At 44.7% G+C, this 13929-nt stretch overlaps 1 protein-coding gene across 10 annotated transcripts in view; it reads right to left on the bottom strand.

Annotated features, from left to right (window-relative positions):
- itpr1b (inositol 1,4,5-trisphosphate receptor, type 1b) overlaps positions 1–13929 on the bottom strand; it is a 148130-nt gene that overhangs the window by 85963 nt on the left and 48238 nt on the right. For 9 of the 10 annotated variants that reach the window (XM_031824920.1, XM_031824914.1, XM_031824917.1 and 6 more), the window contains 17 exons: positions 12875–13029; positions 6325–6424; positions 6072–6232; positions 5657–5798; positions 5352–5510; positions 5041–5213; positions 3303–3422; positions 2905–3099; positions 2474–2725; positions 2215–2356; positions 1965–2118; positions 1570–1760; positions 1240–1372; positions 952–1006; positions 677–842; positions 293–457; positions 114–185 (listed from right to left, as the gene is read on the bottom strand). In XM_031824920.1, the coding sequence (XP_031680780.1) occupies positions 114–185; positions 293–457; positions 677–842; positions 952–1006; positions 1240–1372; positions 1570–1760; positions 1965–2118; positions 2215–2356; positions 2474–2725; positions 2905–3099; positions 3303–3422; positions 5041–5213; positions 5352–5510; positions 5657–5798; positions 6072–6232; positions 6325–6424; positions 12875–13029 (2535 nt within the window). The remainder of the gene's footprint in view (positions 1–113; positions 186–292; positions 458–676; positions 843–951; positions 1007–1239; positions 1373–1569; positions 1761–1964; positions 2119–2214; positions 2357–2473; positions 2726–2904; positions 3100–3302; positions 3423–5040; positions 5214–5351; positions 5511–5656; positions 5799–6071; positions 6233–6324; positions 6425–12874; positions 13030–13929) is intronic. The other variant, XM_031824913.1, reaches the window with a different exon arrangement.

Below are 13929 nucleotides of genomic sequence, written 5' to 3'. Positions count from 1 at the left end.
CAGAGACTGTCTGCCTTATACATCTCTAATGACTGACAACATCTTAAAAGAGTGAAGGCAAGGACTCCTTACACCACCAACTCAGAGATGAGAGAAAATGAAGAAGATGGTACCTCCTTCATAACCCTGTAGTTGTAACTGCTGTTGCTTTCCTCCTTCTTTTTGTCAGAGCCGCCTGAATCCCCCTGCACATGGACAGAGTTAGAATGAGAGCTTGTTCATATTCATGTGAAGCATTCAAAAAAAAAAAATTGAGATGTACAATAATCGTTGGGAAGTTTTGACCAAATACCTTCTTTTTATGGTCGGACTCTGAGGGTCCGTCCCCTCCGTCATCGTCCCCCTGCCTCTTGTACACCCACAGCTCCGACTTCTCCACGATGGAGCGCAGCTGGTCCAAGTCGGACTTGATCTGTTTGTAGTTGTCCACATCTTGACTGGTCACCAAGAGCTGGACCTAAGGGAAGAGGAAGCGCTATAACTCAGTTTAGACTTAAGTTTAATCTCCACAGCAAGCTAGGCCTTTAATTGCCTTGTAATCAAATTACTTTAATGCTCATTCATATGATGCCTTTCTAACTAAAGATACGATTCTTGATGAGTGTGCAGAAAACTGATACAGTGGACCTGTGAGTTCTTGTGGCTGTGGCACCTGTGGGTTTGGTCGGAGGCCTACCTGTTTGAAAGCCATGAGGACTTCCTGTCTCTGGCTGAAGTGTCTGAAGAGCAGCTGGAGGGCCCCAGACACCAGGGGAGGGTAGTCATGCATGGTGAGGTGCAGTAGCACCCTCAGGAAGGTCCTCCCTCCATGGTCATCCAGGTCCAGAGGGGTGTTCTCCTCACTGCAGAGCAACACACCAGGCTCAGACACTGAGGACTGAGTATCCCAGTCTTAAAAACAGTCCTTTTACGGAGACTGACACTGCATTGCTTTAAAATGAGAGGGTTTACCTTCCTCCAAAGATTGCCTCTGCCTGCTCTTCTATGTTCTCAAAATCTAAAGCCCCTAACAAAAGAAATGAAGCATTTACATTCTTGTGAAACCCGTTTGAAGGCTATACTTCACTTTAGAAACCATCGACTCCACAAATGAACTTGAAAAATATCTGAATATAAAAATATAATACAAATACTAAGGGTGTAAGGACATGTGGCATCTGTTATGCCTGTAGTGTCTGTAGCTTGAGGGTAAAAGCAGTAAGAAAGAAAAGGCAAGGCTATGGTTCTCAGTATGCTGACCTGTCATATTATTTCCATCTTGACTAGCACTAGACAATGTATTATCACCCTGAGGGTTACTCTCATCAAACTCTCGCTTGAAGATGCAGAGCAGGCAGGAGATCCTGTAGTCCAGCCGCACATTCAGAATGAACTGGTGGGCAGGAACAGAGCACATCAGTTAGTTAAAACACCAGGCTTTGGAGCTCACCACTAAGAATAATCATACGGAGAAAAATATGTCCTTCATCTAGATTTTGTACACATTTGTATATGATACTATGGGAAATCAAAGACAAGATATTTGGAAACAACATCAGAAAATCTATATAAAAGACCAGATGACGTTACCTGCAGGATCTCGATGATCTTGAGCTTGGTGTCCATCACCATGATGTCCTCCCTCTCCGGCTCTGTCTGGGTCTTGACCACACCCTCCTCTGGCTGGTGGGTGGGGGTGATGGGGAGGAAGCCCCCCCCTCGAAGGACCACCTGGGTCATCAGCTCCCCCACCCCATGGATAGACTTCATCACATTACTGCCTGTGGGGACACACATACACACAAAAACACACACAGAGTTGAACTGGGTGCTTACTCACACACAACACATTAACCAAACCTAATTAACTCCCACATGATTCCTCATATAAGGGAAGGGTATTGAGAGCGAGAGAGTGCACCTCAATTACACTACATCAGTAACAGCCAATACCAATTGACAGACAAAAGAAGTTGGGTGTTCACCTTGTTTTTCCTCTCCCTTCTCCAGCTTGGTAATGGGGTAAATGGTGCTGACATGAACACAATCCAAGATGTTCAATAAGATCTTAGTCAGTCGCAGCAGGTCACTGAAGTTATAGAAGCCAAAGTAAATGAGGTTCCTTGCCAGGTTCACTACCTTTTAACAGAGAAAAGTGAAAATGGAAGTGAGATAATTCCCCATATTATACATTCTCTCTGGTTGACACTTTGTGATGTTTCCAGAGAAAAGTACCTCGAAGGTGAGCTTGTTTTTCTCTCTGTCATCGAAAGGGATGTTCTGAGACACCACAGACATCAGGTAGTTCTCCACAAACTCCATGGTCAGGCAGAACCTTTCCTTGATCTCATCTCTGGTGGTCCCATCATTGTCGTAGCTTAGAAAGTGAGAGAACATTCTTGTGTTAAGGCTCAGAGGTAGCCTATAGAGGAGCTCAGCTAATGCAGAATATCGCTTATAGGACCCTAATAACACGTTCATAAAGCCCACTCACTTGTCAATGGCGATCTTGGAGGGGATCTCGGACCAGAGGCGTGCGTACTTGACTGGCGTGACCTGTTCCTGGGGGTCGCGGTCCACGTGCATGTGCAGCATCATGCGGCAGAAGGATGCCCTAAGGTCATAGGGCAGGTCCTCGTCAGACATGCAGCGCAGGATCAGGTCCACGTCTAGCTGGCCAGAGATCTTATTGATGGCCAGGTACTGACGGTCCAGACACATCCGCGCAAACAGATTCAGCTGGTACCTGCAGGGGGAGAGGAGCATACTTTAACATCTGGTCGGGGTATTAGTCTGAAAGCAGGCTATGTACATAGACAATCAAACTGTCCCATATGCTTTTAGATACTGTACATTCAAACATGTCATTGCACCCATAATCCAACCTTAAATCCTTCTGAACCCTGTAAGGAGCTAAACCCCGACCTGTAGTAGCTGACCACCTCCTGGTCCTCCTTCTGGCCCTCCTTGGCGTCCTGGGCCAACTCTCTGACACTCTTGCTCCTGATCTCCTTGCAGTTGTCCCTCCAGAAGAGCCACACCTCCTCCTCGTCCTCCTCCGTCTCTATGGGATTCTCCCCCATTGTTACAGCCTCAATCTCAAAGCGCGACAGAACTAGCCTGGTCGGCGGCAAATAAAACAGACAGTCAACATAGTGCAAAGTAACTGCAGAAAACAATGAATACTGAAACACACGTCGGTCTTTGTTTCCATAATCAATAGCTTTACTAATAACACTATATTGGAGCCAATCTAATTAGAAAGCATCAGTATAATGTTCATGCACGCACACACCCACGCTCATGTTTTTAGTGGGGTTTACTTAGTCTCGATGAGGATGTCTGCGTTGGATGGGTCCAGCACGGCGTTACAGATGAGCTCCTGAGTCACTGGGATGGACTTGTTCATGGACACACACAGATCAGACAGGTAGTCCAGAAACCTGGAGATGAAGGTCAAAGAGAAGGGGATGGTCAACATACAGGTCCAGCTGCCTAGGAGGAGGCATACACCACTGCACTGGATTAAAACTCACGTTGGTGCTAAACTGAAGAACAGGGCTACCGCACACAGAGCTACCGTAGACAACCTTGGCCGAAGACAAGAAGAAGTAGACCCGCTATGACCTCCGCAGAGTCAACAAACAAGCAAAAGGACAATATGGGAATATGGTCGAATCATAATACACAGACGCCCGCCTCATGTGACAGGGGCTACATTCCATTACTGATAACAAAGGAAGACCCAACCCTGCCCAACGATGCCTCTCTAGCACACAAACTCAATGCACGCTTTGACAACAACATTGAGCCGGGTGTGAGAATTCGGTGATCTCACTCTCTGAGGCCGACGTGAGAAGGGCCTTTAATCAGGTTAACACCCGCAGAGCCGCTGATGGTACTCCAGGTTGCGCTCTAGGAGCATGCGCAGAACAGCTGGTAAGCATATTCAACATTTTCAACTTCTTCTTGCCCCAGTCTGTAATTCCCACATTTCAAAATGACCACAATCCTTCCTGTTCCTAAGAATTCTAAGGCTTCATGCCACAATGACTAATGCCCTGTAGCACTCACTTCTGTAATCATGAAGTGCTTTGAGAGGCTGGTTATGGCACACATTAACTTCATCATCTCAGCCACCCTAGACCCACTCCAATTTGCATACCACCCCAACAGATCCATAGATGACGCAATCTCAATTTTTCCACACCGCCCTCATCAACCTAGATAAGAGGAATAACTATGTGAGATTGCTGTTCATTGACTACACACTATTGTCCCCTCCAAGCTCGTCACCAAGCTTAGGACTCTGGGTCTGAACACCTCCCTCTGCAACTGGAACCTGGACTTCCTGACGGGCCGACCCCAGGTGGTAAGGGTAGGCAACATCTCCTCCGCCACACTGACCCTTAACACAGGGGCCCCACAGGGGTGTGTGCTTAGTCCCCTCCTGTACTCCCTGTTCACCCACGAAAGTGTAGCCACGCATGATTCCAACACAATTATCAAGTTGACTGATAACACGACGGTGGTAGTCTTGATATTCTTGTGTTTTTTTTCTAATAATACATTGTTATTGATCCTTGCATTGTTGGGTTTTGAAAGGCATGTGACATTAAAACTTGAAAACTACGGGGTCTACAACAGTGCACTAGCCAGTATCCACAGTACAGGCTCCCAGAGTAGGCTTATTCAGGCTCTATGACCTGCTACAGCCCTGTGCTGCTGGAAACAGAAGGCTCCAGTCCCGACACAGTCCCCCTCCCAGCTCCATCAGACCCCAATAAAAGCCCCCTTTATCCAGACCCTTGGATCAGCATGGTTCTCATGTCGCCAGCAGCACAAGACTGGAGCTCGACAGCACTAATGACAGCAATTACCTCCAGTGCCAGGGTCCAAAACAATCCCATCCTCTGATACCCTCATGCATACATTTGAATACATCTACATCTACTACATTCCCTGGCTGGTGCTGTACAAACAAACTTCCCCCCACAGACAACCTTCTGAATCAGGCCCATGGCATGCCCCCATCCTATCACCCCGTCCTCTTGGTCTCACCTGGGCTCCCGGTTCTTCCTGACCAGGGTGACAAAGGTGTCGATCTCTGCGGCCGTGATGTGTTTTTCCAGAAGCTTGCGGTTGTTGTGGAGCAGGGCAGTTATCGTGTCCTCAGCCAGAACGTCGTAGCCTATCTGCTTCTGCATGAAGCGGAACTGCTTGGCTATGTACTCCTGTAGAGGGGGAGTCAGTGAGGGTCAGGACCATTCTAATGCACAACTAGCAGGTTAAGTATATTTAGCCTTTTAGCTAGCACATTTCTGCTGTGTGTCTGAGTTGATTGATGCAATCAACCAGTTCTGCCCACCGACCTGGTTCTTCCTGTAGTCTTGTTGGGAGTGTCGTAATACCCGGTAACAGAGCCTGCAGATGTGCCTGAAGGGGGCGTGGCGCTGGTCACCAAGCTCTTCCAATCGCAGCATAGGACCATCCCCACTGTCCGTGAACGGGGCTTGGAGAAGTTTGAAAATCTAAAGAGGGATATGGATTTCATATGTCATTTAAATTGTGACACTCAAATTGACAATGTGGAGAGGTCAACTTAACATTGACTCATTGTCATAAGTACCCCAAGCCCAAAGTAGATGATACTACCACGGAGTACAATGAGCTGTACCTGTTTGAGGATGTTCTGCTCCCTCATGAGTTTCTGTCTCTCTCTGTTGGGCTTGTTGACCATGATCTCCAGCACGTCCTGGCCAGTGTTGGGGATGTCACACACGAAGAAGACCAGGTCCTCCAGAAGCTTAGTGACAAACCTGGAGACCAGAGAGACAGGGCCAGGGAGGAATGAATGGTTCCACCAGGAACCCAAAATAACACCCACTCCTACAGCCAGGAGCCACGGACAATAGCTAAAAAAGAAAAACTATGGAATACCCAGTGGACCGTAAAATGATGACACATCTCAACGTGAAAAATAATACTTCGACCAAATGTTAAAAGGCCAACAGCAATTTCTAAAATGACTTTCGACCTACCAGATATTTTCAACAATGTTGTACAACATCTGTTTCAAACACACACTTTACCTCCTCTCATTCTGTGTTATAGTGCCCTTCTCCAGTTTCCCAGCAATGGATGCCAACACTTTACTGGCATCGTTGGCCAAGTCTAAGTCTCTGACTTCCGCTGGGGGGACAGGCACTATGGCAAAGGCCTCTTTGTCTTCTTTAACCGCTGATGTGCCAATCTAAAAGAACGACGTGTAAAACATACTTTGAATAAATAGATTTTACAAGTCCGATCAAAGGTCACACACTAGTATCCTTCCCAGCCACTTACCCGTAACATGACAGGCTTCTCCTCCTCCTTGTCAATGGGGTTATTGGTGCTGTGGACCCATGTGTTGGTGCAGAGGTGCCTGAGCCTCACAAAAGAGTTCCTGAGGGAACAGGACAGAGCAACTCAGAGGACCGCACCAACACAAAAAACAACAACAGTCCACTAAACTAATCAACCTCTCTATGATAATTCTACAAAGAGGACTTTATATGCAAAATTATGTTTGTGGATAGTAATTCTTCAGGTGATAATTTTTTCCGGTGTCAACCTTACAGTAGCCTTGAAAAGTGAACTTTGTTTAAACATTTATATTGTTTGCAGAAGTATTTGGGATTACTAGGGAATACCAACCGTCTGTAATGCTCTTTCAAAATTCTGTCTTATTAAACCAAGCCCTGTGAGGACAGAATGGGACGCTCAATAACGTACATTACTCAATTTCTCAGAATCTGCTCTTGATGCAAGAGCTCAATTGTAGACAACCGTGCATGGTGACTCTGCATGGATATAGATGGCTGAGTCAGGACAGGAGATTCTTCAAAGTAGCCACCTTTTGCCTTGATGACAGCTTTGTACACTCTTGGCATTCTCTCAACCAGCTTCATGAGGTAGTCCCCTGGAATGCATTTCAATTAACAGTTGTGCCTTGTTAATACTTAATTAGTGGATTTTTTTTCCTTCTTAACGCATTTGAGCCAATCAGTTGTGTTGTGACAAGGTAGAATTGGTATACAGAAGATAGCCCTATTTGTTATAAGACCAAGTCCATATTATGGACTTACTTCATTACTTTACTTGAAGACATGAAGGTCAGTCAATCCAGAATATTTCAAGAACTTTGAAAGTGCATCAAGTGCTATGATGAAACTGTCTCTCATGAGAACCACCACAGGAAAGGAAGACCCAGAGTTACCTCTGCTGCAGAGGATAAGTTCATTAGAGTTACTGACCTCAGAAATTGCATTTCAAAAAAATGCTTCACAGAGTTCAAGTAACAGACACATCTCAACATCAACTGTTCAGAAGAGACTACGTGAATCAGGCTTTCATGGTTGATTTGCTGCATAGAAACCACTACGAAAGGACACCCATAAAAAGAAGAGACTTGATTGGGCCAAGAAACACGAGCAATTGACATTAGAGTGGTGGAAATCTGTCCTTTGGTCTGATGAGTCCAAATTTGAGATTTTTGTTTCCAACCGCTGTGTCTTTGTGAGACGCAGAGAAGATGAACGGTTGATCTCTGCATGTGTGGTTCCCACCGTGAAACATGGAGGAGGAGGTGTGATGGTGTGGGGGTGCTTTGCTGGTGACACTGTCTGTGATTATTTAGAATTCAAGGCGCACTAACCAGCATGGCTACCACAGCATTCTGCAGCGATACGCCATCCCATCTGGTTTGCGCTTCGTGGGACTATCATTTGTTTTTCAACAGGACAATGACCCAACACACCTCCAGACTGTGTAAGGGCTATTTGACCAAGGAGGAGGAGAGTGATGGAGTGCTGCATCAGATGACCTGGCCTCCAGAATCACCCGACCTCAACCCAATTGAGATGGTTTGGGATGAGTTGGACCACAGATTGAAGGAAAAGCAGCTAACAAGTGCTCATCATATGTGGAAACTCCTCCAAGGCTGTTGAAAAAGCATTCCAGGTGAAGCTGGTTGAGAGAATGACAACAGTGTGCAAATCTATCATCAAGGCGAAGGGTGGCTACTTTGATGAATCTCAAATATAACATTTATTTTGATTTGTTTAACCCTTTTTTGGTTCCTACATGATTCCATGTGTTATTTCATAGTTTTGATGTCTTCACTATTATTCTACAATGTAGAAAATAATATAAAGAAAGAAAAAACGTTGAATGAGTAGGTGTGTCCAAACTTTTGACTGGTCCTGTATATCAATTGGTTGTTCAAACCACCTAAAACCAACTTAGTTATTGATAATGGTAATAACGTTTAGAGTGGGCTCTCACCACTAGTGGGTGTGATGACTTTCTGTAACATCCTCAAACAAGATCTAGTTCCAAAATACAAATACTTTGATGTTTTGTGTGCCAAAACAGCAGTGTCAGCAAATCAGCTTCTTTGTTGTTCAACGCGATGTGCCATTCATAATGGCTGCTGTAGCTACTGCTACCTAGCATGCGGACAAAAAGGGCAGTTTTCTGGGGGAAAAAATAGCAGTATTTCAATCTTCTCAATGTATCAGTTTGGATAAAGGTAACATTTGGAGTACAGAGGCATATCCCATCTCTATATTTTTTATTTTTCTTTAACAAGGCAAGTCAGTTAAGAACAAATTCTTATTTACAATGTTTACATTGTAAACACAATTTAACCAACACCCATCTATTTGTGTGGCTAACTGGACCTACCAATTGGTTTTGAATTACTGAAACCAAACCATAAGAATTGAATAAAAAGTATTTTAATAAACATGAAAAAGGTGAACGTAAGAGGCGCTCAAAATTTCGGATAGGCTACATGTCATATTAAACTGCATATAAACACTGTAAATAGGTCAGGAGCCAGACAGGGAGCCTAAAAAAGAAATGAATTATTTAGGCTATATTATTTCAATTATCTCAAGGCTATAGCCTACAAAGAAATACATTGTGAAGTATTTGCGAGTACGACCCACTAGTCTGGTAGGAGTCAGGGTCATTAGGCGCTCAGCATTTAAACAACATTTCATTGTGTTAACTCATTTTAGTCTATAAATTGCACATATAGCCCTGTGACTTACTTAGAATTAAATACAAATTAAATGAAAAAAATGCCTTATTAGACTCAGTCTACAGTGCCTTTGAATTCATTTTTAGAAACAGCAGTTCGTCCAGACTCTGTGGCTTAAGGCTCATTCTGACGGTGCAGGGAGAGCAGACCAACAGCGGAAATTATCATCTCCACGCTTGCAGAGCCACTGGAGATGCTAAACACCTTTTTGGCCACTCTTACCAGGCTGATATACTGTACATACACTACCGGTCAAAAGATTTATAACTCATTCAAGGCTTTTCTTTATTTTTACTATTTTCTACATCGAAGAATAATAGTGAAGACATCAAAACTATGACTTTTTTAAAGATTTTGCCCTGTTTATCAAAGGTGTTGGAAAAACTTGTCAATAAACTACTGACTGGCTCACAAGTCCTCAACTGGCAGCTTCATTAAATAGTACCCGCAAAACACCCGTCTCAACGTCAACAGTGAAGAAGCGACTCCGGGATGCTGGCCTTCTAGGCAGAGTTGCAAAGAAAAAGCCATATCTCAGACTGGCCAATAAAACATTGTGAGGCATCTGTTTCTCAAACTAGACACTCTAATGAACTTGTCCTCTTGCTCAGTTGTGCACCGGGGCCTCCCACTCCTCTTTCTATTCTGGTAGAGCCAGTTTGCGCTGTTCTGAGAAGGGAGTAGTACACAGCATTGTACCAGATCTTCAGTTTCCTGGCAATTTCTCACATGGAATAGCCTTCAATTCTCAGAACAAAAATAGACTGACGAGTTTCGGAAGAAAGGTCTTTGTTTCTGGCCATTTTGAGCCTGTAATCGAACGCACAAATGCTGTTGCTCCAGATACTCAACTAGTCTAAAGAAGGCCAGGCCTAAAAGGTTTTTAGGCAAAATAACCCGATCAAAATGGAAAGCTCCTTGAAAGTTGGAATATGACAGGCCTATTGGGCCAAAATCAATTATGGCATATTGTATAGATAAAATATAGCGGCACACAAGTAGACTACAAATGCATATATCCTTCCTGTTTGGCCCTGTCCGGGGGTGTCCTCGGATGGGTCCACAGTGTCTCCTGACCCCTCCTGTCTCAGCCTCCAGTATTTATGCTGCAGTAGTTTATGTGTCGGGGGGCTAGGGTCAGTTTGTTATATCTGGAGTACTTCTCCTGTCCTATTCGGTGTCCTGTGTGAATCTAAGTGTGCGTTCTCTAATTCTCTCTTTCTTTCTCTCTCTCGGAGGACCTGAGCCCTAGGACCATGCCCCAGGATTACCTGACATGATGACTCCTGGCTGTCCCCAGTCCACCTGGCTGTGCTGCTGCTCCAGTTTCAACTGTTCTGCCTTGTTATTATTCGAACATGCTGGTCATTTATGAACATTTGAACATCTTGGCCATGTTCTGTTATAATCTCCACCCGGCACAGCCAGAAGAGGACTGGCCACCCCACATAGACTGGTTCCTCTCTAGGTTTCTTCCTAGGTTTTGGCCTTTCTAGTTTTTCCTAGCCACCGTGCTTCTACACCTGCATTGCTTGCTATTTGGGGTTTTAGGCTGGGTTTCTGTACAGCACTTTGAGATATCAGCTGATGTACGAAGGGCTATATAAATAAATTTGATTTGATTTGATTTGATATTGGGCCGGGCATGCCCTGAGCTCGTGAAATTAGCGCTACTGGAGCGCTATTGGAGCGAAATTGGCGCAGGGGCAAGAAGGCCGACACTCCAGCCTTTGGGAATCTCGCTCCGTACTCCAGTCAAATTGAGCACTCGCCGCTCCTCGCTCACATACTCTGGTGTCCACCTTCTCTGGCCATAGGCACAGACAGTACACCAGACACTAGCTGTATTCTTGGCCTGGTTGCGTAATGACCCATTAGGCTAACAGGCTTACCTTTGTGTAGACCATCCACCATGCTCACTCTAGTGACTCATACCTAAAGCCCAGCCTGCCTACTCGTGTCCTGAAGAACATGGGTTATTTCAGGTAGGAAGGGAGGGGAGGAGGAGCCGAGAGGGAGGGTGCAGCCAATAGTAGCCAGAAGGCAAGCACGCACCTGACAACGTTACACAATACAGTCTTTGACACAACAGTGAGAGGCGCTGGCCTTATCTGATGTGATGCTGGTGACAGAAACAACCACACTATTGTTATTTTAGCAAACACCGCCATTGCACATGATACAGTCAATAAGGGTGAAGAAGAAGGAACACAGCAAAGGTAAATATAGACATATGGTATGTCAGAAATCTACGCCCTGTTGCGCACATGAGAGAGCTAGTCATTTTACTCACACTAGTGTGTGTGTGTGTGTGTGTGTGTGTGTGTGTGTGTGTGTGTGTGTGTGTGTGTGTGTGTGTGTGTGTGTGTGTGTGTGTGTGTGCGTGTGTGTGTGAGTCAGTCAATAGAGTTTCAGACACTTGTAGAATCTATGTCAAGGTGCATTGAAGCTGTTCTGGCTCGTGGTGGCCCAATGTCCTATTAAGACACTTTATGTTGAGAAAACATGTGGTTCGAGGCTGGGTTTCTATATAGCACTTTTTGACATCTGCTGATGTAAAAAGGGCTTTATAAATACATTGGATCGAGCACACCTTAATATCACATTGTCTGATGTCCATATTTGCGGTAACATATGGACAGAACCTGATCATTCCCATGTATTTGGAAGTAGCTGTCTGAAAGAGCAGTTTACTTCATGAGAAATATGATGGTGTGTTTTCTGTGTGGGGGCAGATGGATGGTTATTCAACATCTGGCTTCTGTGTTTAGTTAGGGGACCGGGAGGTGGCTAGATCAAGACATGTTGCAACATCTTCTGGTTCTCCTGAACAAGCCTGCAGTGCTGCAGTCTGCCTCATCACCATGGTTTCCTGCTTCAAACCATACCGGGACTTTCCTGACTATTATTAGATAGTAGAAAACAAACTGGACTCCCTCCTACAAACACGCACACACAGAAAGTGGAATGAATGGCCAATGTCCGGTATCACCTCAGCAAGATCAGAGTTCTGACTGATTTTGAGAAAACACAACAGCACATTCTTGTGGTAGATGGTAGGGCATCTTAGAACTAAGGATCACTTTGAAAACAAAAGTTCTAAAATTGAATAATGTGCACCACTGAGCTATGCTGTCCCGCAAACCTTCTATTCACATCAAAGAACAAACAACTGAACATTTCTTTAGCTATCCCACAATAGCCCTGAAATGGTCCACTCTGAAATTGTAAAAGCTGCTCCTTGGTTTCTCAGACTAACTAGGCTGCATGATTAGACACCCCTGAAGTCCCTTCTCCATCTCTATGAAGACGCGTCACGGGTGGGTGCCCCATCCAGTCAACACGTGACTGTCAGCAGCAGCCTGTAACACGGCCCCTACAGGAGGAAATAGAGTCCTGCCCACTACTTCCCCTTGACCCCGAGTAACCCTGGACCACTCCCTAATAACCTGACGGTACAGGTTCACGTGGGGATAACGTGGGGATAAAGAGGGCACCAGACAGATTTGCATCATGCGTCACCTGTGCTATTTAGACCAGGTTGTTTGAAGATGTGATGAAAGACAGATGACAGCGGCAAGTAGCCTAGTGGTTCGAGTGTTGGACTAGTAACCGAAAGGTTGTAAGATCGAATCCCCGAGCTGACAAGGTAAAAATCTGATGTTCTGCCCCTGAAAAAGGCAGTTAACCCACTGCTCTTAGGCCATCATTGAAAATAAGAATTTGTTCTTAACTGACTTGCCTAGTTAAATAAAGGTACAATTCAAAAAAATATCAGGTGGAGGGGTGTGATATTTGACTGTGTACCTGGGCACTAGGGAGTCCCCACCTCTCAGGGTGGTAGGGTCCAGCTCAAAGATGGAGGAGATGTCCATGCCATCAGGAACAGACACCAGTTGGTACATGACCCTTTCCTGGGGGGTTCGCAAACGCGCTCTCAGGGCCTCATGGTCCGAGTCCAACTGGAGGTACAGTATAAAAAGGACACTGTTAGTTCATAATGAAGTCCCAACACAGCAGTCCAGTTCATCATTTCAATATTACTGTGACTGTGTAACACAAATGAGGAATGAAGATATGTTTCCTCTAATCTGTTTCTAGTTAAGACTTATGCATGGCAACAATAACTTAAATCAGTGCTATATCAATGGATCACATTAAGAAGTTAAAGCATTGCAACACTGTTCGGGTTACTGCAGTCAGAGATGTTCTAATTTCCAGCTTTACAGTACAGTAAGGCAAGTTAATCATTATTCTGATATTGGGATAATTGACTAACCTAACTCCCTCTTTTCCTCCATCCCCCAAGACAAATACACCAACCAACACATCTCTCCTTGAGTACTCATCAGTACCACTCAGATGAGGACTGAGCAAGAAGTTACGTTGAGATGGGAGTTACGCCAACTCAGAGACCTTTTCCAATTTTAGAAGAGCTAATGTGTTGTTGACGCATCCTGTCAAGTTAACTGATCTAAAGGCTAATTCAATTCAGAATGCATTTAGATGTATATGATATATAAATCTATAAATAAAAACATTTGCGGGATGTTCCCCAATGATGGAAGGAGCCCCCTCCCCCAAGTTTGGGAATCACTAATCTAGGCTAAGGGCTTATATAATAAGTGAGTTTTTATGAATGCAATTCAATAAGAAGGAAACTGAATCAAACTATGGAAAGATAGACAGACCGTGGATTCTACCCCAGAAGATCATATTTCTTTGGCATATTCCCTCCATAGCCACACTCCACACAGAGTAATAGATGGTGTTCTACTGCCATCTATGGCTGAGCTCCAGTACCATACACAGAGAATATGGTATGATGACATCAAGTGGAGATCTACTACAACTGCCAATGC

This window comes from Oncorhynchus kisutch, linkage group LG5 (assembly GCF_002021735.2).
Source record: "Oncorhynchus kisutch isolate 150728-3 linkage group LG5, Okis_V2, whole genome shotgun sequence".
NCBI lineage: Eukaryota > Metazoa > Chordata > Actinopteri > Salmoniformes > Salmonidae > Oncorhynchus > Oncorhynchus kisutch.
This window is presented reverse-complemented; position numbering and strand designations above follow the sequence as displayed.